We start from the raw sequence: 26,921 nt of genomic DNA on the forward strand, positions 1-26,921 counted from the left end.
GGCCAGAGACCGAACAGATCCCAGGTGTCAGAATTTTCCTCTCTATGTCTACCATAGCCTCCCTTACAGGCAAAGAATGTGGAGATTGTTCATACCAAGAGGACAAGAAGAGGACAATTATGGGTGTAGACACAGTCAGTTGCAATATGCGCCAGTCCTGAATGGCAAAAGCCAGCCCTCCTAGGAGCATCTGCCCAACACTGTAGGAACATAATAGCACCATTATTGTCATAGATCGCGACCGGGGCAATGTCCACTCTAAGCCTGGAAGAAAACATATACATAGTAATAATTTTAGACAAATGGTAATTTCAAGGTGAATTCAAGACATGGAGATGATAAAATGCTCAAATTATTGACTTACTGAGAATAAAAGTGTTTCCCAAAATAGTCACGGTGGAGAACCCTGCCAAGAAGCGCAGTATGCAGTAAACAAGGAAGGTGGGAGCGAAGGCTGCACAGGTGTTAGAGATGGCCAGCTGGAGGAAACACAATTTGCATATGATCTTCCGTCCAACCCTAAGAAATATTAAACCAGATAACATTACTTAGGAACAAAAATAACACTTGGAAAACTTGACAAACAATGGCACATCTTGAAATTAGGATAAATGTTTAACAAGTGGAACATGGTGCTTGACACCAGGTGGCATGATTATATTAGTGAGCAGCAAAAATCACAGATGTAACCCTCCCTATTTGTCAGTATGAGAGTGTTGTCAAAGCTCTCACCAAACCATCACTGGGAGGACTCTTTTGCCATATGAAGCCATATAAAAGAAGATGAAATATGGGAAGTTGTCCCATATTTCCCAAATGTTTATTCTACAAAACATATACATTTAGGATAGTGGATATGTGTGTTGTGTTTAGAGCACTGAGGAGGGAAATCCAGAGATCTGTTCTTGGATCTCTGCACTGTCCAGGTAAAAGCTAAACTTATTTGAAAGGAAGAGTGGAAAGACAATAAATCAAAGTTGCAGATGGGCTGCATAGCAATCACTCAGCTATGTCTAGATTTACAGGCTTGGGAAATGTATTTCAGCTCTACAGAAAACAGTTCAGCAACTGTTCCCCTCAGTGCAGAAACTGGTAGAAAGTTTACAGAGGAGAGGATGAGGTAAGGCAGAGAATGAGAAACAAAGAAGGGGAAGATAAACAAATAGAAAAGAGCAGTATGTGTGTCACAGACTGGCAGGAAGGGCAGGCACCCTTTCTAGAGTTAACTTTGACCAAATTATATGAGTTGATACTAAATTCTCAGTAGTATTAGCATACAAACAAACTTTAGTTTTGGACACCTGTTCTGTAATTTTTGTTAGTAGTATATTTATGTCATGATTACTCTTATGTCTTACTTTCTGAATGTTTATACAGAATATATTTTATTACTAAATTTGTATGAGGCGACTTAGAATAGAATTATCTTTAAAAAAAGATCTATGATACAGGGCATGATGGAGAAGGAATCGTTGGAAAACTGAGAAATAGAAACACAATAAGTACAATGAGAATGTATATATCCTCAATAAAAATCTCATGGTAGTGGTTGCCCCCAGATGAGAGGGAGGGATAAATAGGTATATGTAGCACAGGACATTTTTAAGGAGATACTCTGATGGTAGATACATGATATTATACTTTTGCCAAAACCCGTAACACTGTACAACACAAACACTGAGCCCTAAGATAAACTATGAACTTCAGTCAATAATGTATCAATATTGGTCTATCAATTGTAATAAATGTATCACACTAGTGCAAAATGTTGGTAATATGGGAAACTTTGTGGAAGGGATTATATGGGAACACTCTGCTTTCTACTTATCATTTCTGTAAACCTAAAATTGCTATAAAAATTAAAGCCTATTAGTAAAAAAAATTCTCATAGTAAAGAAACACATATTGAGATGTTAATATTAGAAATAGATGTGTTGTTAGGAATACTGTTGTTAGGAATTCATCACTGGAAATGAGAATAGGAAAAAATTGTTGGGGGATCACTATGAAGAGCTATGAAATAGTTTGAAGCAGCAGACTAGATATGCACGTGAAACTAGAGGTAGATCTTAAAAACTTAGTGGTGAATGACAAAAGGTTAGAAAGAGATTGGATACCTTTTACGTAAATTAAAATACCTGCATACCCAATGATAGCACACATTTTTTTTGCTTTAAAAATTTTTTTATTTTACTTTATTTTTTTAAATTTTATTTTATTATTATACTTTAAGTTTTAGGGTACATGTGCACAATGTGCAGGTTTGTTACATATGTATACACGTGCCATGCTGGTGTGCTGCACCCATTAACTCATCATTTAGCGTTAGGTATATCTCCTAATGCTATCCCTCCCCACTCCCCCCCACCCCAAAACAGTCCCCGGAGTGTGATGTTCCCCTTCCTGTGTCCATGTGTTCTCATTGTTCAATTCCCACCTATGAGTGAGAACATGCAGGATATCACAAACTTTTTTAGCTTGAACAAATAAAAACATTAATAATAAACACATGAGAAAGCCCTTTATGGTGAAAGATGGGAATAGAAACAAATGGGGTAGACATGAAGAGTTATACAAGTATGAAAGAGGCCTTGCCCAAATTAATGAAGATATTGCCTCATCAATAAGGAAAATGATTAACTGAATCATTTTCATTCATTAAAAGTACAGATGGTACAGAGTCTGGCTAGATATTTACCATCATTTTTCTTTTTAAAGGCCTATTGGAAGAAAGCATTTCTTGTAATTCAATGTAGTTACCATGGGGATTTACTTGGATGTGGCAAGTAATATACGCCAACTCCAGACCTGACCATAAAAGGTCCGCTGTAGTCTCACACGCTCTTTCATAGAAATTAAAGACCTGCAATAAATGGCCCTGGTTCTCCGAGCTACTGTCTGAAAGATGGGTGCCCTGTAGACTCATTCCACCATATCTGACTAAAACATCAATGAGGATTTTCCTTTCATTATGGTAACTGTTTAAGATTTTGGGCAGCTAACTCTCATGACTAATGTGGTAGGGCTAAGATGAAGCTGGTGTTTGATGAAGATAAACAGAGAAGGTTTATGTGCATTTAAACATTTATTTATTTATTTATTTATTGAGATGGAGTCTTGCTCTGCCACCAGGCTGGAGTGCGGTGGTGCCATCTCGGCTCACTGCAACCACCGCCTCCTGGGTTCAAGCCATTCTCCTGCCTCAGCCTCCCGAGTAGCTGGGACTACAGGCACCCATCACCATGCCCAGCTAGTTTTTTTATTTTGTATTTTTAGTAGAGACGGGGTTTCAGCATGTTGGCCAGGATGGTCTTGATCTCCTGACTTCGTGATCCGCCAGCCTCGGCCTCCCAAAGTGCTGGGATTACAGGTGTGGGCCACTGTGCCTGGCCTATTTTATTTCTTAAATTAACAAATAATAATTGTACATATTCATGGGATATATAGTGATGTTTCAATACTTATAATGTACAGTAATCAGAATGGGGTGATTAGCATACCTATCTTCTCAAAACACCTATCATTTCTTTGTGTTGGAAATATTAGATATCCTCCTTTGAGCTATTTGAAACTATATATATATTATTGTTAACTAAAGTAATCCTACAGTGGTATAGAATACTATGTGCATATTTTGATTGGAGGAGGAAGGAGAAGAGGCAAAGAGAGCATCTAGAATGAAAAAGTTGTGTCAGTTTTGCTTTGGTTTAATGAACTTACATTAAGGTGAAAATGAATGCTAGTGAAAAAAGAATGAAGGCACAGTTGTATACTATAGTGCATAATGAATAAATCTGGGTAGCTTTGAAACCTGAAAAAGAAAGAAGTCAAGTCTGGAAAACTTGATTAATAAGGTAAGAGAATGCCAATGCCAGTCATGGTGATGTAAAATGGTGATCATATGGTGAGTTCCTGCTTTAGACAGAGTTTAATCTACTTGATATCACTGGTCTCTACATTTCTATTCTGAGTTACCCCTCCCACTTTCATAACTATGAAAATATTTATATGCTAATAAATTCTAAGTTATTGTCTCTAACTTTGACCTCTTCTGTGACCTGAATATCCATTATATACAACTGTCTACCTGAAACTCCATATGCATGTCTAATAGGCAACTCTGACCCAGCAAGTACAAAGCAGATATCTTGACTTTCTTCCCCAGATTTGCTTCCTTTCTAGTCTTCTCTCATCTTGTATAGTGGCATCAGAATTTACTTGTTTGCTCAGGCCAAAAGCCTATATCCCCTTGGATTCTTCTATTTCTCTTCCTAGCAGTCCCCCAATAGTGGGAAATATTCTAAACTTATCAGCAACTCTTATTGTCTCTACCTCTAAAACATTTTACAAATCCAACTCTATCTTACCATTGTCCTTGATACCCCTTTAATTTACATTCTTATGATCTTTCCTCTGGACTATTTCAACAGCCTTTTAAATGGTCCTTGCTACTACTCAGTGGAGGAGTAAGTCTTTAAAAAGGTTTTATTGTAAAATTCCCCTTAAAAATAAAGATTGAGAAATTTACTGAGAGTAACTTGGGTGAAGCCACCACCAGATAGGAGTCAAGGAAGAGATCTTTGAGGGGGTGAAATTTAAATTTGAGTAAACAGAAGGTGTGGGCTGAGCTATGTGCAGAAAAAAGAATATTATGGCCAGAGGGAACAGCAAGTGTAAATGCTACATGATGGGAACCAGCTTGATGTCTTGAAGACTAGCAGAAAATGGAAGAAGGTAATAGATGAGGTGAGAAAGGGATACAGCAGCCAGATCTCAGAGCTGGCAAGATTTATGATAAGAAAACTTAGATTTTATTCTGAGTGCAGTGGAATACTGTTGGGTGTCATCTAGCTCCTGGGGGGGAGGAAAGACAGAAAAAACTTTCAATCTTGAGAAGGCACAGATAATGAGATAAATTCGATGTATGGATTAACTGTGTGATATTAACAGGAGTCAAATACCAGTAGATGGTTCTTTTTAAAGAAGTGAGCAACATATTCTTAAAGGTTTTGTAACAGAACAAGGTAGTTATTAGAAATGCAGAAGTTCCTTCATTTGATAGGAGGTTGAACTTGATAACTTCTAGAGTTCCTTTACTATCTTCTAAAATATCCCTTTACTGTTTTAGATCTGTTAGGGTCATCTTACAAATCTGAGCCATGGTTATTGAAATAAATTATTTTACAACTGGTCTCCTGGCTGCCACTATTAGCTCTTACTAACAGTCTTTTCAGCTCAACTTTAACAAACCCAATCATTGTTATATCCCTTATTAAACATTTCAAATTAAAATGGGGCACAGCTCCCTCTCCCTCTCCCTCTCCCTCTCGCTCTCCCTCTCGCTCTCCCCACAGTCTCCCTCTCCCCATGGTCTTCCTCTCCCTCTCTTTCCACGGTCTCCCTCTAATGCCAAGCTGAAGCTAGACTGTACTGCTGCCATCTTGGCTCACTGCAACCTCCCTGCCTGATTCTCCCACCTCAGCCTGCCGAGTGCCTGTGATTGCAGGTGCGCGCCGCCGCGCCTGACTGGTTTTCCTATTTTTTTGGTGGAGACGGGGTTTCGCTGTGTTGGCCGGACTGGTCTTGAGCTCCTAACCGCGAGTGATCTGCCAGCCTCGGCCTCCCGAGGTGCCGGGATTGCAGACGGAGTCTCATTCACTCAGTGCTCAATGTTGCCCAGGTTGGAGTGCAGTGGCGTGATCTTGGCTCGCTACAACCTCCACCTCCCAGCCGCCTGCCTTGGCCTCCCAAAGTGCCGAGATTGCAGCCTCTGCCTGGCCGCCACCCTGTCTGGGAAGTGAGGAGCGTCTCTGCCTGGCCGCCCATAGTCTGGGATGTGAGGAGCCCCTCTGCCTGGCTGCCCAGTCTGGGAAGTGAGGAGCACCTCTTCCCAGCCGCCATCCCGTCTAGGAAGTGAGGAGCGTCTCTGCCTGGCCGCCCATTGTCTGAGATGTGGGGAGCGCCTCTGCCCCGCCGCCCCATCTGGGATGTGAGGAAGGCCTCTGCCCGGCCACGACCCCATCTGGGAGGTGAGGAGTGTCTCTGCCTGGCCGCCCCATCTGAGAATTGAGGAGCCCCTCCGCTCAGCAGCCGCCCCGTCTGAGAAGTGAGGAGCCCCTCCGCCCGGCAGCCACCCGATCTGGGAAGTGAGGAGCGTCTCCGCCCGGCAGCCGCCCCGTCCGGGAGGGAGGTGGGGGCCAGCCCCCGCCTGGCCAGCCGCCCCATCCGGGAGGGAGGTGGGTGGCACCTCCGCCCGGCCGCCGTCCCGTCTGGGAGGGAGGTGGGGGTCAGCCCCTGCCTGGCCAGCCGCCCCGTCCGGCAGGGAGGTGGGTGGCACCTCTGCCCGGCCGCCGCCCCGTCCGGGAGATGGGGGGCGCCTCCGCCTGCCCGCCCCTTCTGGGAAGTGAGGAGCCCCTCTTCCCGGCCGCCACCCCGTCTGGGAGGTGTGCCCAAAAGCTCATTGAGAATGGGCCATGATAATGATGGCGGTTTTGTGGAATAGAAGAGGGGGAAATGTGGGGAAAAGATAGAGAAATCAGATTGTTGCTGTGTCTGTGTAGAAAGAAGTAGACATAGGAAACTCCATTTTGTTCTGTACTAAGAAAGATTCTTCTGCCTTGGGATGCTGTTATCTATGACCTTGCCCCCAACCCTGTGCTCTCTGAAACATGTGCTGTGTCCACTCAGGGTTAAATGGATTAAGGGCGGTGCAAGACGTGCTTTGTTAAACAGATGCTTGAAGGCAGCATGCTCCTTAAGAGTCATCACCACAGCCTAATCTCAAGTACCCAGGGACACAAACACTGCGGAAGGCCCCAGGGTCCTCTGCCTAGGAAAACCAGAGACCTTTGTTCACTTGTTTATCTGCTGACCTTCCCTCCACTATTGTCCTATGACCCTGCCAAATCCCCCTCTGTGAGAAACACCCAAGAATGATCAATTAAAAACATAAATAAATAAAATGTGGCACATATACACCATGGAATACTATGCAGCCATAAAAAATGATGAGTTCATGTCCTTTGTAGGGACATGAATGAAAATGGAAATCATCATTCTCAGTAAACTATTGCAAGGACAAAAAACCAAACACCGCATGTTCTCACTCATAGGTGGGAATTGAACAATGAGAACACATGGACACAGGAAGGGGAACATCACGCTCTGGGGCCTGTTGTGGGGTTGGGGGAGTGGGGAGGGATAGCATTAGGAGATATACCTAATGCTAAATGACGAGTTAATGGGTGCAGCACACCAGCATGGCACATGTATACATATGTAACTAACCTGCACATTGTACACATGTACCCTAAAGCTTAAAGTATAATAATAATAAAAAAAACCCAAAAAACATTTCATTGAAGTTTATTTTTCATTAAAAATTTTTTTTATTATACTTTAAGTTCTGGGATACCTGTGCAGAATGTGCAGTTTTGTTACATAGGTGTACAAGTGCCATGGTGGTTTGCTGCACCCATTAACTTGTCATCTATATTAGGTATTTCTCCTAATGCTACTCCTCCCCTAGCCCTGCACTCCACGACAGGCCCTGGTATGTGATGTTCCCCTCCCTGTGTCCATGTGTTCTCATTGTTCAACTCCCACTTCTGAGTGAGAACATGTAGTGTTTAGTTTACTGTTCTTGTGTTAGTTTGCTGAGAATGATGGTTTCTAGCTTCATCCGTGTCTCTGCAAAGGACATGAACTCATCCTTTTTTATGGCTGCATAGTATTCCATGGTGTATATGTGCTACATTTTCTTAATCCAGTCTGTCATTGGTGGACATTTGGGTTGGTTCCAAGTATTTGCTATTGTGAATAGTGCCGCAGTAAACATACGTGTGGATGTGTCTTTATAGTAGCATGATTTATAATCCTTTGGGTATATACCCAGTAGTAGGATTCTGGGTGAAATAATATTTCTGGTTCTAGATCCTTGAGGAATTGCCACACTGTCTTCCACAATGGTTGAACTAATTTACACTCCCACCAACAGTGTAAAAGTGTTATTTCTCCACATCCTCTCCAGCATCTGTTGTTTCCTGACTTTTTAAATGATTGCCATTCTAACTGGTGCGAGATGGTATCTCATTGCAGTTTTGATTTGCATTTCTCTGATGACTGGTGATGATGAGCATTTTTTCCTATGTTGGTTGGCTGCATAAATGTCTTCTTTTGAGAAGTGTCTGTCCATATCCTTCGCCCACTTTTTGATGGGGTCGTTTGTTTTTTTTCTTGTAAATTTGTTTAAGTTCTTTTTAGATTCTGGATATTAGCCCTTTGTCAGATGGGTAGATTGCAAAAATTTTCTCCCATTCTGTATGTTTCCTGTTCACTCTGATGGTAGTTTCTTTTGCTATGCAGAAGCTCTTTAGTTTAATTAGATCCCATTTGTCTATTTTGGCTTTTGTTGCTATTGCTTTGGTGTTGTAGGCATGAAGTCTTTGCCCATGCCTATGACCTGAATGGTATTGCCTAGGTTTTCTTCTAGGATTTTTATGGTTTTAGGCCTTACTTTTAAGTCTTTAATCCATCTTGAATTAATTTTTGTATAAGGGGTAAGGAAGAGGTCCAGTTTCAATTTTCTGCATATGGCTAGCCTGTTTTCCCAATACCATTCATTAAATAGGGAATCCTTTCCCCATTGCTTGTTTTTGTCAGGTTTGTCAAAGATCAGATAGTTGTAGATGTGTGGTGTTATTTCTGAGGCCCCTATTCTGTTCCATTGGTCTATATATCTGTTATGGAACCAGTACCACGCTGTTTTGATTACTGTAGCCTTGTAGCATAATTTGAAGTCAGGTAGCATGTTGCCTCCAGCTTTATTCTTTTTGCTTAGGATTTTCTTAGCTATGTGGGGTCTTTTTTGGTTCCATATGAAGTTTAAAGCAGTTTTTTCCAATTCTGTGAAGAAAGTCAGTGGTAGCTTGATGGGGATAGCATTGAATGTATAAATTACTTTGGGAAGTATAGCAATTTTCACAGTATTGATTCTTTTTATCCATGAGCATGGAATGTTTTTCCATTTGTTGGTGTCCTCTCATTTCTTTGAGCAGTGGTTTTCCTTGAAGAGGTCCATCAGATCCCTTGTAAGTTGTATTCCTAGGTATTTTATTCTCTTAGTAGCAATTGTGAATGGGAGTTCACTCAGGATTTGGCTCTCAGTTTGTCTGTTATTGGTGTATAGGAATACTTGTGATTTTTAAAAATTATACTTTAAGTTCTAGGGTACATGTGCACAATGTGCAGGTTTGTTACATATGTATACACGTGTCATATTGGTTTGCTGCACCCATCAAGTCGTCATTTACATTAGGTATTTCTCCTAATGCTATCACTGCCCCAGCCCCCCACTCCCTGACAGGCCCTAGTATGTGATGTTCCCCACCCTGTTTCTATGTGTTCTCGTTGTTCAACTCCCACCTATAAGTGAGAACATGTGGTGTTTGGCTTTCGGTCCTTGTGATAGTTTGTTTAGAATAATGGTTTCCAGCTACATTCAAGTCCCTGCAAAGGACATGAACTCATCCTTTTTTATGGCTGCATAGTATTCCATGGTGTACATGTGCCACATTTTCTTAATCCAATCTGTCATTGGTGGACATTTGGGTTGGTTCCAAGTCTTTGCTATTGTGAATAGTGCCACAATAAACATACGTGTGCATGTGTCTTTACAGTAGCATGATTTATAATCCTTTGGGTATATACCCAGGAATGTGATTGCTGGGTCAAATGGTACTTCTAGTTCTAGAACCTTGAGGAATCACCACACTATCTTCCACAATGGTTGAATTAATTTACACTCCCAACAGTGTAAAAGTGTTTCTATTTCTCCACATCCTCTCCAGCACCTGTTGTTTCCTGACTTTTTAATCACTGCCATTCTAACTGGTGTGAGATGGTATCTCATTGTGGTTTTGATTTTCATTTCTCTGATGACTAGTGATGATGAACATTTTTTCATATGTCTGTTTTCTGCATAAATGTCTTCTTTTGAGAAATATTGTTCATATCCTTTGCCCACTTTTTGATTTTTTTTTGTAAATTTGTTTAAGTTCTTTTTAGATTATGGATATTAGCTGTTTGTCAGATCAAAAATTTTCTCCCATTCTGTAGGTTGCCTGTTCACTCTGATGATAGTTACTTTTGCTGTGCAGAAGCTCTTTAGTTTAATTAGTGTGGGCGGCAAGCCACCCAGGCACCGACGCAAGAGACTGAGAGCAGGAGCTGTTCCAGTATAATAAAGAAAATATATAAAATAAGAATAGTTATACTAGATATAGATGATAGATATGATTGTATATGAATATTATTAATCATTAGTTTGTAGCAATTACTCTTTATTCCAATATCATAATAATCTTCACTCTACAATTATAACTTAGGAGAAACCAGGCCATAGAGAGATAGGAGCTGAAGGGTCACGGTGAGAAGTGACCAGAAGACAAGAGTGTGAGCCTTCTGTTATGCCTGGACAGGGCCACCAGAGGGCTCCTTGGTCTAGCAGTAACACCAGCGCCTGGGAAGACACCTGTTACCTAGCGGACCTTGGTCTAGTCATAGCGTCAGTGACTAGGAAAAGCACCTGCTACTTAGCAGACTGGGAAAGGGATTCTCCCTTTCCCTGGGGGAGTTAGAGAAGACTCTGCTCCACCACCACTTGTGGAGGGCCTGACATCAGTCAGGCCCACCTGCAGTTATCCGGAGGCCTAACCATCTCCCTGTGATGCTGTGTTTCAGCGGTCATGCTCCTGGTCCGCTTTCATGTTCCATCCTGTACACCTGGCTCTGCCTTCTAGATAGCAGTAGCAGAATTAGTGAAAGTACTAAAAGTCTCTGAAATGCAGAAATAATGGCATAAACTGTCTCCTCTCTCTCTGTCTGCCTCAGCTGCCAAATTGGGAAGGGCCCCCTGTCCAGTGGACACATGACCCATGTGACCTTACCTATCATTGGAGATGGCTCACATTCCTTGCCCTGCCCCCTTGTCTTGTATCCAATAAATAACAGCGCAGCCTGGCATTCGGGGCCACTACCAGTCTCCGCGTCTTGGTGGTAGTGGTCCCCCAGGCACAGCTGTCTTTTCTTTTACCTCTTTGTCTTGTGTCTTTATATCTACGATCTCTCATCTCTGTGCATGGGGAGAAAAACCCACAGACCCTGTAGGGCTGGTCCCTATAAATTAGATCCCATTTGTCTATTTTGGCTTTTGTTGCCATTGCTTTTGGTGTTTTAGTCATGAAGTCTTTGCTCATGCCTAGATCCTGAATGGTACTGCCTAGGTTTTCTCTAGGGTTTTTATGGTGTTAGGTCTTACATTTAAGTCTTTAATCCATCTTGAGTTAATTTTTGTATAAGGTGTAAGGAAGGGATCCAGTTTTAGCTTTCTATGTATGGCTAGCCAGTTTTCCTAGCACCACTTATTAAAAAGGAAATCCTTTCTCCACTGCTTGTTTTTGTCAGGTTTGTCAAAGATCAGATGGTTGTAGATGTGTGGTGTTATTTCTGAGGCTTCTATTCTGTTCCATTGGTCTATATATCTGTTTTGGTACCAGTACCATGCTGTTTTGATTATTGTAGCCTTGTAGTATAGTTTGAAGTCAGGTAGCGTGTTGCCTCCAGCTTTGATCTTTTTGCTTAGGGTTGTCTTGGCTATGCGGTCTCTTTTTGGTTCCATGTGAAGTTTAAAGTAGTTTTTTTTCCAATTCTTTGAAGAAAGACATTGGTAGCTAGATGGGGATGGCATTGAATCTATAAATTACCTTGAACAATAGGACCATTTTCATGATATTGATTCTTCCTATCCATGACCATGGAATGTTCTTCCACTTGCTTGTGTCCTCTTTTATTTTGTTGAGCAGTGGTTTGTAGTTTTCCTTGAGGAGGATCTTCACATCCCTTGTAAGTTGGATTCCTAGGTATTTTATTCTCTTTGTAGTAACTGTGGATGGGAGTTCACTCATGATTTGGCTCTCTGTTTGTCTGTTATTGGTGTATAGGAATGCTTGTGATTTTTCCACATTAATTTTTTATCCTGAGACTTTGCTAAAGTTGCTTATCAGCTTAAGGAGATTTTGGCTGAGATGATGGGGTTTTCTAAGTATACAATAATTTCATCTGCAAACAGAGACAATTTGATTTCCCCTTTTTCTAACTGAATACCCTTTATTTCTTTCTCTTGCCTGATTGCCGTGGCCAGAGCTTCCAACACTATGTTGAATAGGAGTGGTGAGAGACGGCATCCTTGTCTTGTGCTGGTTTTCAAAGGGAATGCTTCCAGTTTTTGCCCATTCAGTATGATATTGGCTTTGGGTTTGTCATAACTAACTCTTATTATTTTGAGATACGTTCCATCTATACCTAGTTTATTGAGAGTTTTTAGCATGAAGTGCTGTTGAATTTTGTTGAAGGTCTTTTCTGCATCCATTGAGATAATCATGTGGTTTTTGTCATTGGTTCTGTTTATGTGATGGATTACATTTATTGATTTGCATATGTTGAACCAGCCTTGCATCCCAGGGATGAAGCCCACTTGATTATGGTGGATAAGCTTTTTGATGTGCTGCTGGATTCTGTTTGCTAGTATTTTATTGAGGATTTTCACATCAATGTTCATCAGGGATGTTGGTCAAAAATTCTCTTTTTCTTGTGTCTCTGTCAGGCTTTGCTATCATGATGATGCTGGTCTCATAAAATGAATTAGGGAGGATTCTCTCTTTTTCTATTAATTGGAATAGTTTCAGAAGGAATGGTACCTACTCCTCTTTGTACCTATGGCAGAATTCGGCTGTGAATCCGTCTGGTCCTGGACTTTTTTTGATTGGTGGGCTATTAATTATTGCCTCAATTTCAGAGCCCATTATTGTTCTATTCAGAGATTCAACTTCTTCCTGGTTTAGTCTTGGGAGGGTGTATTTGTCCAGGAATTTATCAATTTCTTCTAGATTTTCTAGTTTATTTGTATAGAGGTGTTTATAGTGTTCTCTGATGGTAGTTTGTATTTCTGTGGGATCGGTGGTGCTGGATATCCTTGTTAACCTTCTGTCTCATTGATCTGTCTAATATTGACAGTGGGGTGTTAAAGTCTCTCATTATTATTGTGTGGTAGTCTAAGTCTTTTTGTAGGTCTTTAAGAACTTGCTTTATGAATCTGGGTGGTCCTGTATTGGGTGTATATATATTTAGGATAGTTAGCTTTTCTTGTTGAATTGATCCCTTTACCATTATATAGTGGCCTTCTTTGTCTCTTTTGATCTTTGTTGGTTTAAAGTCTGTTTTATCAGATACTAGGATTGCAACCCCTGCTTTTTTTCGCTTTCCATTTGCTTGGTAGATCTTCCTCCCTCCCTGTATTTTGAGCCTATACACGTGTTTGTATGTGAGCTGGGTTTCCTGAGTACAGCACACCAATAAAGAGTCTTGACTCTTTATCCAATTTGCCAGTCTGTGTCTTTTAATTGGGGCATTTAGCCCAGTTACATTTAAGGTTAATATTATTATGTTTGAATTCGAGCCTGTCATTATGATGTTAGCTGGTTATTTTGCCTGTTAATTGAGGCAGTTTCTTCATAGTGTCAATGGTCTTTACAATTTGGTATGTTTTTGCAGTGGCTGGTACCGGTTGTTCCTTTCCATGTTTAGTGCTTCCTTCAGGAACTCTTGTAAGGCGGGCCTGGTGGTGACAAAATCTCTCAGCATTTGCTTGTCTTTAAAGGATTTTTATTTCTCCTTCACTTATGAAGCTTAGTTTGGCGGGACATGAAATTCTGGGTTGAAAATTCTTTTTTTAAGAATGTTGAATATTGGCCCCCAATCTGTTCTGGCTTGTAGGTTTTCTGCTGAGAGAAGTGCTATTAGTCTGATGGGCTTCCCTTAGTGGGTAACCCCACCTTTATCTCTGGCTGCCCTTAATATTTTTTGTCTTCATTTCAACCTTGGTGAATCTGACAATTACGTGTCTTGGGCTTGCTCTTCTCAAGGAGTATCTTTGCAGTGTTCTCTGTATTTCCTGGATTTGAATGTTGGCCTACCTATCTAGGTTAGGGAAGCTCTCCTGGATAACATCCTGAAGAGTATCTTCTAACTTGGTTCCATTCTCCCCGTCACTTTCAGGTACACCAATCAATCATATATTTGGTCTTTTCACATAGTCCCATATTTCTTGACAGCTTTGTTCATTTCTTTTCACTCTTTTTTTCTCTAATCTTGTCTTCTCACTTTATTTCATTCATTTCATCTTCAATCATTGATATCCGTTCTTCCACTTGATCCAATAGGCTATTTTATCTTGTGCATGCATCACAAAGTTCTCATGCTGTGGTTTTCAGCTCCATCCAGTCCTTTAAGGTCTTCTCTACACTGTTTATTTTATTTAGCCATTCGTCTAACCTTTTTTCAAGGTTTTTAGCTTCCTTGAGATGGGTTAGAACATGCTTCTTTAGCTTGGAGAAGTTTGTTATTACCGACCTTCTGAAGCCTACTTCTGTCAACTTGTCAAACTCATTCTTCATCCAGTTTTTTTCCCTTGCTGGAGAGCAGCTGTGAACCTTTGGAGGAGAAGAGGCACTCTGGTTTTTAGAATTTTCCACTTTTCTGCTCTGGTTTCTCCTCATCTTTGTGGTTTTATCTACCTTTGGTCTTTGATGTTGGTGACCTACAGATGGGGTTTTGGTGTAGATGTCCTTTTTGTTGATGGTGATGCTATTCCTTTCTGTTTGTTAGTTTTCATTCTAACAGTCAGGTCCCTCAGCTGCAGGTCTGTTGGAGTTTGCTGGAGGTCCACTCCCGACGCTGTTTGCCTGGGTATCACTAGCAGAGGCTGCAGAACAGCAAATATTGCAGAACAGCAAATATTGCTGCCTGATCCCTCCTCTGGAAGCTTCTTCCCAGAGGAGCACCCACCTGTATGAGGTGCCTGTCGGCTCCTACTGCGAAGTGTCTTCCAGTCAGGCTACATGCGGGCCAGGGACCCACTTAAGGAGGCAGCCTGTCTTTTCTCAGAGCTCAAATGCCATGCTGAGAGAACCACTGGTCTCTTCAGAGCTGTCAGACAGGGATGTTTAAGTCTGCAGAAGCTGTCTGCTGCCTTTTGTTCAGCTATGCCCTGCCCCCAGAGGTGGAATCTAGAGAGGCAGTAGTCCTTACTGAGCTACGGTGGGCTCTGCCCAGTTCGAACTTCCCAGCCACTTTGTTTACACTGTGAGCAACTCAAGCCTCAGCAATGGTGGATGCCCCTCCCCCTGTCAAGCTGCAGTATCGCAGGTCGATCTCAGACTGCTGCACTAGCAGTGAGCAAGGCTCAGTGGGCATGGGACCCACTGAGCCAGGCATGCGAGGGAATCTCCTGATCTGCAGGTTGCTAAGACTGTGGGAAAAGTGCAGTATTTGGTCAGGAGTGTACTGTTTCTCCAGGTACAGTCTGTCACACCTTCCCTTGGCTAGGAAAGGGAAATCCCCAATCCCTTGCACTTCCTGGGTGAGGCGGCACCCCACCCTGCTTCAGCTTACCCTCAATGGGTTGCACACACTGTCCAACCAGTCCCAATGAGATGAACCAGGTACCTCAGTTGGAAATGTAGAAATCACTCATCTTCTGTGTTGATCTCACTGGGAGCTGCAGACCGGAGCTATTCCTATTCAGCCATCTTGGAAGTGATCCCAGGTCACAATTTTTAAATAAAGACTGTCAGATGACATTGAGCATCTAAACTCTCCTCAGTGTCCTTGTGGGTGACATGCTTCAGTGACAGCCATGGTTGAGTGCCTCCTTCAGAAGGAGCTCTGCCAGGACACAGGAATCCCCAAACATCTCATCCTCAAGCAAAGTCATCCTAGGTTCTTTTTTTTTCTTTTTTTTTTTCCAGACAATGTCTCGCTTTGTTGCCCAGGCCAGAGTACAGTGGCATGATCTCAGCTCACTGCAACCTCTGCCTTCTGGGTTCAGGTGATTCTCACACCTCAGCCTCCTGCATAGCTGGGAGCTATATAGGTGTCAGCCACCATGCCAGGTTAATTTTTGTATTTTTAGTAGAGATGGGGTTTCACAGTATTGGCCAGGCTGGTCTCAAACTCCTTACCCCAAGTGATTCACCCACCTTGGCCTCCCAAAGTGTTGGGATTATGGGCGTGAGCCACCGTGCCCAGTCCATTCTAGGTTCTTAATTTATTTATATGAATATACCACAATCTATTAGAGTAGATTAGTAGATAAATACAATCTATTTTGTATAACCCTTATGTGGTTATACAAATGACCTTTTAAAATTATTTCACAAGGATCAGCATCCAGGTTAGAGGTGCAATGTCTTCCTATCCTGTGAGTGCCACAGTGCTGCACAACCATCAGATTTTATAATGATGACTACCCACTGCACATGAGCACTTATGCTGCAGGTATGAAATGATGGCCAGTCTAAAAGTGCCTCAATAATTTCTCTCACAGGGTCTAGGTGGTTTAGAACATTGTCAAGGCCAATAACGCTGTTTCACAAATTTGCACTTTCAGACCTGAAGCACCTCCTGCCTCAAACACCCTTCCTCTCCCTGTATTGAACTAACTCCTACAAGTAAACCTCAAATCCTGTAATCTACTCTAAAAATCCCTTCCTGAAACTTCTTTGAATCTGATTTGGATGTCTTTTTCTGTCCTCTTTTATTCAGTACAATGAACAGACTTTTAATACCCAAGTATCATTTCTAATTCAAATAAGCATTCTTAATCAGCTGTAGCTTCCTGGAGTCAGAAAGAGAGATCAGCACATAGCACAGTGCAAAGTATACAGTTAGAGCTCAGTAAATATTTCTAAAATAAAGGAATGAATACATCATCTGATAAACAGCCCCAAAGAAAGTGAGATGACACTCACCTGTCTGAAAGATGGCCATATATTAGACCTCCCAGCAGTGACCCAGCCATAAATAGGGATTGAACCATTGATTTTAGTGACTGAGATTCACATACCAGGTCCCACTGGAAGAGAAAGAAAGCAGTACAGCAGAGCTTGAGAAGAGTTTCAACTCTTTAGTAGAAACTGACTCCAAACTCCTACATGTGGTGTACACGATCCTCTGCTAGGCAGGTCCTGCCTCTCTCTCCAGATTCATCTGCAGGTACTCTTTTCTGGTAGCTCATATTCTAAAAATACTAAACTTATTTCAACTTTTCAAATGCATCTGTCTCTCTCTCACCTCCTAACCTTCCAAAATATATATCCACGTGTCTACAAGTCTTTATTCCTTTTCCTCTTGGACCACTAAGTTCCTTTAATGCATTACCTTATACACATTTTTTGGGTATTATAATTAAAAGCACATAAAAACAATTAAAGACTTCAGGTACAAAAATTTTAAAAACATATAAAACCCCCACAATCTTTCTAAGAAGGCTTCCCTCATCATGTAGGTAACATATGAGCTCTGCCTTTGACTTCACTTAGCAGTCTATAATTCAACTACTACAGTAAGTCTCATCTTTGTCCACACACTGAATCACCTGAACAGCTTTAAAAGTACCGATGCCTGGATCCTGTGCCCAGAGGTTCTGATTTACTTACTCTGGGTATCAGTTTTTTAAGTATTGAGAATCACTCAAAACTGGGGCGACCTAGCATAACATTTGCCTAATAGCATTCCAAATACTTTAAAAATTATAGGTCTTTCTCCCTAGATTAAATGACATAGTAACAGGTTTATGTTTAGTTTGTTTAATTAATTCGCTTAATATTAGGTTGGTGCAAATGTAATTGTGGTTTTTGCATTGTTGGAATTTGCCATTTGATATTGGAATACATTCTTAAATAATGTGGTTATGTTATCAGTCATTGCAATGGACATTTCTCGCTTTATTTTTTTGCTAATGACTTATTACTTGCTGTTTATTTTATGTTTATTTTTGACTATGGAAATTATGTTAGACAAAAAGCAAATCCGAGTGATTTTCTTATTTGAGTTCAAAATGGGCTGTAAAGCAGTGGAGACAACTTACAACATCAACAACGCATTTGACCCAGAAACTGCTAATGAACATACAGTGCAGTGGTGGTTCAAGAAGTTTTGCAAAGGAGACGAGAGCCTTGAAGATGAGGAGTGTAGTGGCTGGCCATCGGAAGTCAACAATGACCAGTTGAGAGCAATCATCGAAGCTGATCCTCTTACAACTACACAAGAAGTTGCCAAAGAACTCAGCGTTGACCATTCTACAGTCATTTGGCATTTGGGACAAATTGGAAAGGTGAAAAAGCTCGATAAGTGGGTGCCTCATGAGCTGACTGCAAATAGAAAACATCATTGTTTTGAAGTGTCATCTTATTCTACACAACAACAAACCATTCCTCAATCAGATTGTAATGTGTGATGAAAAGTAGATTTTGTATGACAGCTGGCAATGAACAGCTCAGTGACTGGATTGAGAAGCAGCTCCAAAGCACTTTCCAAAGTGAAACTTGCACAAAAAAAAGGTCATGGTCACTGTTTGGTGGTCTGTTGCTGGTCTGATCCACTACAGCTTTCTGAATCCCAGTGAAACCATTACATCTGAGAAGTATGCTCAGCACATCGATGAGATGCACTGAAAACTGCAACACCTGCAACTGGCACTGGCCAATAAAAAGGGCCCAATTCTTCTCCATGACAACATCCAACAGCACATCATACAACCAATGCTTCAACAGTTGAACAAATTTGGCTACGAAGTTGTGCCTTATCCACCATATTCACCTGACCTCTTGCCAACTGACTCCCACTTCTTCAAACATCTCAACGACTGTTTTGAGACTGATTTGAGTAATAATAAAACTCCGGTCTCCTGCACAGCTGGCTCTGCATGAATTATTCTTTCTTGATTGCAATTCCCTTGTCTTGATGAATAGGCTCTGTCTAGGCAGTGGACAAGGTGTCTCACCCTTGGGCGGTTGCAAATTTGGGAGCTCATCTGGGATTGCCCTTGTGGCCACCTGCCCATGGTTCAGTGGCCCCCTCTTCAGCAATGGATCCAGAAGCCAGCCCAAGTGGGCGCCTAGTTCTCTTGGACTGGTGGCTGACTCTGGTACTCTCTCTACTGGTGGGGAGCTGCCAATCCAATGTACATGGGTTTAATTGCAATGGAGAAATAGTCATGGGGAGATGTCTCTTAACTGTAGCTCTATCAGAGGGTGTCTGTCTGTAGCCCCAATGTGGTGTGTCTGCAATGGTGAGTATCCTAGACACTGCCAACACCTCCTTCCTTTTCTTGATGGATTCTGTAGCCCTGTGGTGGGGTGTCTGTAGCCCCATTGCAGGGTGTCTGTTTGTAGCTCCACCACGGGGTGTCTGTGTCTGTAGCTCCATTGCAGGGTGTCTGTTTGGCTCCTGAGGGGGTCTCGGTTGGTTCTTTCTAACTAGTAGGAAGAGTCCTGGTTTGGGAGGCTTCTCCTCAATCAGGAAGATTTCAAGGAGGTTTCTCAGATGGAGAATAGGAGGATAGTTTGGAAGGGACAATCTTGAAGTTCTTGGCTAGGGATCTGATTTGGAAGGCCTGCTGTCGGTCTCATCTTTGTGTGTGTTTGTATATGAGAAAGGGATCTCACAAGGGGTTGTTGGTGGAAGTCCAGTAGCCCTTACTCAGAGAACCCTCCTTATTTGTCTGGTTATATTTGATGAGCCCTAAAAAAGGCTCAACAGGCCTGTCTCTCAGGGTAACTATCTGCTCTTTGCCTTGCCCAGAGACCCCATTGTGAATTACATTTGCAGGTCATCTCTCCCCACCTGGAGTGGATCAAAGGCAACAGGGACCAACAGGAAAAAGTTTGAGCTTTGCCAGGCTGATATTGGGTACTGAATGAGGTGACTAATATCTGTTTTGTATGTGTATTTTGCTGGAATGGAAAATGTTAATTCAGTTACCCATGCAGCCCACTGGGCAGCATCTTGCAAATTAAGAATCTTGTCTATGTTTCCATAAAACAGGAAAGGGTGATTTCCTCTTTTAAAGTGGCATGAACCCCACAGCTATAGCACAAGTGAGCAGGATCATCAGAAGCCACTCCATTCTTCTGGAAGCTGCAGAGAAAGGGAACCTGGAAACCTGATATGCCAGCAAAAAGGGTAAGAAATTCTTACTGGCCAAGTTTCTGGTCTCTCTCTGTCTTTCTCTGTCTTGGTAAATAGTAAACTATCTGTTTCATCTGCAAGGGTTTGATTAATAAAAAAGGATTTGTGAGACTAATCTTAGGCTGTAGCATATCTGGTATCGTTTGTGCTAAGAATTTGTCTTTCTGTGTTCTGTAATGGAGAGAGGGGTATCACAGGATAGAACATGGGTTTAGGACCTCTATAAGCCTGCTTTTCAAGCCAGCTCAGCAGGCTGGTCAGTTACAAACTTTGCTATGGGTCCCTGAAGCCAATACTGTATGAAATCTCTATGTCTTGTTTTGTGTTCTTAAGAGCTCAACCTTGTGACCATGCGGGGATACTTTCTTTTTGTTTCCACCATCCAGAGGACAGGAATTTTGGGGTTCATGTCATAGTCCTACAATTTTTTCCTGACCAGTTAAAGCTTTGCAAGCTTGAAATTGGATTCTGAGGCCGGGCACGCGGTGGCTCACGCCTGTAATCCCAGCACATTTGGAGGCCGAGGCCAGCGGATCACAAGGTCAGGAGATCGAGACCATCCTGGCTAACACGGTGAAACCCCGTCTCTACTAAAAATAGAAAAAATTAATCGGGCGTGGTGGCAGGCACCTGTAGTCCCAGCTACTTGGGAGGCTGAGGCAGGAGAATGGCATGAACCTGGGAGGTGGAGCTTGCAGTGAGCCAAGATCGTGCCACTGCACTCCAGCCTGGGCAACAGAGCAAGACTCTGTCTCAAAAAAAAAAAAAAAAAAAGAAATTGGCTTCTGTACTCTCTTTCTGGGAAAAGCAATAGAAACTGCTCAATGCTGTATAGTTCAATAGCTAAGGCTTTATCTTTTGATAATGGTGGCCTGAGTTCAATTGTTGGCTTCTGGAATGATTCCTTCCTGGTTTATTTGTGTAACTTTGCCATTTAATAAGGTTTTTTCCCCCCATGGATAGCTTTTGATTTCCTCTGTTGAATTTTCCTTTCTCTGAACTACCTTGTAGAGATTCTAAATCTTGTAAAAAGAAACTGCCTACCATGTCTTTAAAGCACCTAGGAGGTTACCTTTGGTAAAGTTCAGAAATATTGGCTGCTTGGGTAATAAGAGATCTGAAAGGATTTTTTAAAAGAGCACTGTGGTTAAAAGTCAGCTTAATTGAAAGTGGATAAACAAGCTATAGGCATATTTAAAAGGCCTTTATGTTTTTCTCTTCTTGGAACTTGTTTTTCTGGAAAAAGCTTTTTTCTTCTCAGTCAACTGAAATATTTTTCTCCATTTTTTTTTGTCTTGCCACTCTTAATGCACACACGAGGGGCCCTAAGATAATTTCTGGTAGCCTGGGACTCCTTGGGAAAAACAGAAGGTGCCACAGACACTGTTTTGGAAGAAAGCTCTGTTTTCCTCATGAAACCCCAGGAATTAAAAGCGGATAGATCCCTCTCAAAATGCTGTGTTCTGTTTCGCATTGTGTCATCTGACAGTTTTGAGTTTTAGGGGTATCAGAAATTACTTTTCATTATGAAAGAGCTTGGTGTGTAATAACTAGGTAGGAAATATACCTTAGGGGATGGCTAATAGTAGTTACGGAGGAACACTTGACTCTTTGCACACCTGGATCCGAGAAGCATGCTCTTGGCTACCTGGAAGATATGGAAACATCCCCAACCCCCACTGAGAAATGAGACTCTCATGGGGGATGGTCTAATTATAAAATGGGCTGATTGGCTGGGTTGCCTTGCAAGGAAATGCACAGTTAGTAAAAGCACCACACTGACTTCTCCCAAAGTATTTCCCTCCTTTTAGGGATCCGATCCAGGATCCAGTATAAAATGGCACCCCTAATTTTGGGGATCTGTCTTTGCCTTCAGCTGTGATTAGGCCCTAGAAATGCATGCTCTCCTGGCCCTTTTCCTCCAAGGGCTCTACCCGGAAGCCAGTAATCCAATTAAGAAACTGGCAAATGAAAAATCTTACAAGTACTGAATATTCTGTTTATCTGTATTTATATGTTTTTTTTTGTGTGTGTGTGATATTTATATGTAAAAGAGCTCTGATTAATTAGCTTAGAAAAATAAGAGCTTAATATTTTGTCAGAAAAATAGAAACTTTAATGACTTTTTGTTCACATGTCTTTAGTAATCTTTTGGAAATAGAGACAGTTTTTTTTTTTTTTTTTTTGAGACGGGGTCTTGCTCTGTCACCAGGCTGGAGTGCAGTGGCACAATCTCAGCTCATTGCAACTACTGCCTCCTGGATTCAAGCAATTCTCCTGCCTCAGCCTCCTGAGTAGCTGGGACTACAGGCACACACCACCATGCCCAGCTAATTTTTGTATTTTTAGTAGAGATGAGGTTTCACCATGTTGGCCAGGATGGTCTCAATCTCTTGACCTCACGATCTGCCCACCTCGGCCTCCCAAAGTGCTGGGACTACAGGCGTGAGCCACCACGTCTGGGCATAAAGACAGTTTTAAAGATTATCGGTAAAACAAAGTGTCTTGAAAATATAGACATTTGGTCTAAATTAAGGCCAGATATCAGATCTGCTAAATGCCTTAAGGTCAAACTGTTTCCTTGACCTTTGAAAATCATTCAATTTACCTACTTTGGAGCATTAGATTATAGATGAGGCTCGGGGACACATGAAGAGCCTTGCCCTTAGCTATGCTGAAAAGAATTAGATCTTATCTTCACTTCTATCTGATGTCCTAGGCTTCACCCCAGTACATAATTAAAATTGCTTACTTATCAGGTTTTTCACTAAAAAACAAAAGTAGCAAGGAGTTAACATTGGAATATGAAATTGAGATTACTGGAGAAACAGTTTGACATACAAGGTGCGTAGGGAATGTGTTTTTGGTAAAAGTTTATAAGAAGGCATAAGAATATGGCTTTTGTTAAAGGGAATGTAATTTTTTCTGGTTTAGAGGGGGTTTTAAAGATTGTCTTAAACTAAAAGAGAATAAGACAAAACTGAAAGTTTAAGCAAAGTGAAAAGGTTTTGTAAAGCGTTAATCTTATAAAAAATTCTGTGGGTATACACAAGTTGGCTAAGATGTAAAAGAAATTATTTAGCTTTTTACAGTAGGTTAGAACATTAAAATCATACCAATGTGGGGCCAGAATCTGGGCCCATGTGTCCAAATAACAGGGTTTTCTTAGAAAATTGATGTGCTGTTTGATTGAAAATTGTAAAACGTTCTAAAAAGTTTATAAAAATCTTACCTTATGGTCAAACTAATTAAAACTGGATAGAGATATAAAATTTTATTTTAAAAAACAAACTTTAACATTAAAGATGCACTAATGCAAACATGAAATTTGGTTTTCTCTTTTGAAGACAATTTTTATGTAATGTTAAAAGATAATGAAAGGGTTTTGTTTTCTCCTTTGGGTAAACGGCAGGAAAAAAAAGGAGGAGACGGAGGAGACAGATTTAGTTGGCCTCATGCTAACTTCGTTGGGTTTTGTTTGGAAAGCTAACCCCCGCCCCCCCATCGGAGTAAAGGATACAATTGGAGAAACTGGTCATTTTACCAAGGCTTTGACTGGAATGGCATGCTTCTTGTAAAGAATCAAAGTTGACTTATGGAACCAGTTAAAACCCACTGGGGAATCTGGCCTCATGCCTTGTCCAGACAGAGTCCCTGTACAAGGTTCCTGACCTGTGTTAAGTAAAGAATGTCACTTTCTAACAGGCCCAGGAACCCCAAGTTATCTTGAGGAGAGGACTTTGTTCAACTCATAGGTATCTGAGGGTACAAACCCATGGCTAGGCTCGGCTTTTAAAAAGCCTTATCTGAGATTCTTCATGGAACGGAGTTTCATCAAAGCCAATTAAAAAAGCCTAAGTGAAAAATAATTATTCTTGCTGCACTTTATGCAAATAATCAGGCCAAGTACAGTGAAACTAAAGTTTGTTTTGTAAACTGTAAGTCAGTTCTATCATAATTTGTTTTTAATAAAAATAGGGACTGGAGAGAGAAAAATTATGCTTCAAAAGAAAAACTATATTACACTTTTGTTAGCTGTTCTTGATGTTTTTTTTTCTGCAGGTTAGACTAAATTCTGAATTATTTGTGAGTTAGAAGGCCCCAGACAAATGCTTTCCAATCTTTGCTTTTAAAATTGGGAATTGTACTCCTCATCCTAGGACTCATTATTTACCTTATAGCATGCTCTTCATTTAAATACTGTACTAAAACTATAGATGACAGTACTAATATTTTTGCCACACAAGCCTTGAAAGCCCATCCAGGCCTGCGTGAATACACTCAGTTGCAAAGCAGTTCCACTCTTCTCACCTTGTGGTTCACTCCCATTCCCATTATGTCCCCTGTCAGCAGGAAGAAGCTGGAGTGATAGATGGCCTTTTCCCATCTTCATAGCCTACATCTTAAGATTAAGGTGTTATAAAACCCAAAGGGAGGGATTGAAACTGCCTTTGCAAAATTATGACTGAGACCGTGAAAGAGATCTAACTTAATCGACTCCATCTTGCTTCTGACCTCCGAGCTGTCCTTGTGCATTCCTGGGCATAGGTTGAACTAACTTTGGGAGAAACTTAGTTTGTAGTTTATAGTTTGAACAAAGACAGCCTTTCCCAAAGCAGACCTCCTTCTTGCCTGGGGACTAGATTAACGTTAGCCAGAGGATTAGAAATTATGATTTAGTAGTCACACAGCTGGAGGCTATAAGATTCTGACCCTCCCTAAACTGCTCCTAAGATCAGTGCTTGAGATATTTTGCAGACCCCACACTTGATGGATCAGCTGGCACCACCCAGATCGATAAACTGGCTCATCTGATCTTGTGACCCCCACTTAGGAAGTGACTCAGCACAAGAAGGCAGCTTTGACTCCCTATGATTTCAGCCCTGATCAGTCAGCACTCTTGGCTCACTGGCTGCCCCCCAACCACCAAGTTATCCTTAAAAACTCTGCTCCCCGAATGCTCAGGGAGACTAATTTGAGTAGTAATAAAACTCTGGCCTCCCTCAAAAAACAAAAAGCAAAAAACAAAACCAACCAAAACTAAGTATCTCAACAACATTTTGTAGGAAAAACACTTTCACAACCAGCAGAATGCAGAAAAATCTGTCAAATCCCAAAGCGTGGATATTTATGTTACAGAATTAACAAACTTATTTCTCATTGGCAAAAATGTGTTGATTGTAATGGTTCCTATTTTGATTAATAAAGATGTGTTTGAGCTTAGTTATAATGATTTAAAATTCATGGTCTAATACCACAATTACTTTTACACCAATGTAATACTAATACACTTGGCTATATCGTAGAGTATTCATAGATAATCAGGTGCTGCCACCTGCTAAAGGAATGAAGAATGAGCTGACTACAGGTCCCATCTAAGGACTAAAGGTATAAAGCAAGTCATTTTTTTTGTGTTAACTCCAAACACTTTAATCATATAAACAGAAGATTTACATGGGGCCTCTTACCTCAGTCACGATGGTGGAGAGGAAAGAGCTTCTGTCATACACCCAGCCATCCACACAGGGCTCCGTGTCTGGCTCATTTGTGTTGGGGAAGGTCCCGTTCAGCTGAAGGAGCTGCCACTGGGGATGGATAAAGCGCTGACACTTCTGTGGCCTCAGGTTTGAGTCCAGTGGGATGGAGATTCTCAGGAGGTCATCCTTGCTGAGGGTCCCAGTATCATTGTCAGACACAGTGTCATTGTCCAGGAGGGGGACCCAGCAGCGATGACCAGGGGTGAATGCAGTGAAGTTCTCCAACACAATATTAGGGAACAGTAGGATGTTGGTGATGCAAAAGAAAGCTATCAGACAAATCTGGAATCTCCCCATGCCACCCACTTGATCCAGGAGCACATCAAAGCCCATTGAGACTGAATAGGTGATCCCCGAGAGGAAGCACAATGACTTTATGAAGAGAAGTTCAGAGGGAGAAAATGTCCCCTTTCACAAAGTTACCATAGTGCCATGTGGATCCTGACACTGCTTTCTTCTTGATGGGCCCTGCACTGAGTGGTGTGACACCGCTGCAGAAGAGCAGTGGAAGGACTTTCCCCAAGTCCTTTAACTTTAGGCAGCCAAATAGTTTCAGAAGTCACAGATATAATTATTTGGCAAAGAGACTGCTAGCTGTTGACAACTGAATCTTCTTAAAAGACTACTCTGTGAAAGATCCTGATCTCTGAGTTTCCTGATAAGTCAACGGTGGATTTTCAGGTGGATGCAGTCCCCACGTGACCTAAAATACACCTGTTCAATAGTCTGCCATTCTTCTCAGAAAAGGGATATTAGAAAATCCAAAGTGAATTGCTTTATGATGTTCTTGTACAAAGATCAGAGAGCAGGGCTTTTTTTGACTAGGACTGAGTTTTACTAAAAGTTAATAAAAACTATTCTTAGTTAAAGGAAAGTGGAATGTTGAGTTTAAACATTGACTTTTGCTAAGTGTAGTTCTGCTTCAGTTCAAGTCATACCAATGACAGCTTTAAAGATTTTTAAAATAGGGAAATTAGGATTAGAAACAAAGAGAAAGGAAATAGTGCTTTTATGTATTATAGTAGTATATTTCACCAGATTTATTGATTCATTCAAATATCATTTTGGGCTTTCTGGTGCTATTGCTGTAAATAAAGCAATGTTAACTTACATATATTTATTTATACGTTTAAAATAAAATTTGAGCTCAATGTCTCATATAAGTGATAGGTTTGTAAATAATTGTACTGTAATGTCATCATATAACTATAAGGAAGATACACAGTGTGCTATGGAAGATTAAGGAGAAACTGTTTAATGATACCCGGATAGATGCCATGGAGCAGGGGAGTCATCCCT

General features: G+C 41.3%; 1 protein-coding gene and 1 long non-coding RNA gene across 2 annotated transcripts in view; one reads left to right on the top strand and one right to left on the bottom strand.

Annotated features, from left to right (window-relative positions):
* Positions 1 to 20,075, top strand: part of LOC129525238 (uncharacterized) — a 204,240-nt gene extending 184,165 nt beyond the window's left edge. Inside the window, exon 4 of the long non-coding RNA XR_008669390.2 lies at positions 19,942 to 20,075. This is a non-coding gene — a long non-coding RNA (uncharacterized lncRNA). The remainder of the gene's footprint in view (positions 1 to 19,941) is intronic.
* SLC22A24 (solute carrier family 22 member 24) overlaps positions 1 to 26,348 on the bottom strand; it is a 65,864-nt gene extending 39,516 nt beyond the window's left edge. The window contains exons 1-4 of the mRNA XM_055354349.2: positions 25,554 to 26,348; positions 16,866 to 16,969; positions 365 to 519; positions 96 to 264 (exon numbers count right to left, since the gene is read on the bottom strand). Of these exons, the coding sequence (XP_055210324.2) occupies positions 96 to 264; positions 365 to 519; positions 16,866 to 16,969; positions 25,554 to 25,955 (830 nt within the window). The 5' untranslated portion in view covers positions 25,956 to 26,348. The remainder of the gene's footprint in view (positions 1 to 95; positions 265 to 364; positions 520 to 16,865; positions 16,970 to 25,553) is intronic.
* Positions 26,349 to 26,921: the final 573 nt, after the last annotated feature.

This window comes from Gorilla gorilla, chromosome 9, assembly GCF_029281585.2.
Source record: "Gorilla gorilla gorilla isolate KB3781 chromosome 9, NHGRI_mGorGor1-v2.1_pri, whole genome shotgun sequence".
Classification (NCBI taxonomy): domain Eukaryota; kingdom Metazoa; phylum Chordata; class Mammalia; order Primates; family Hominidae; genus Gorilla; species Gorilla gorilla.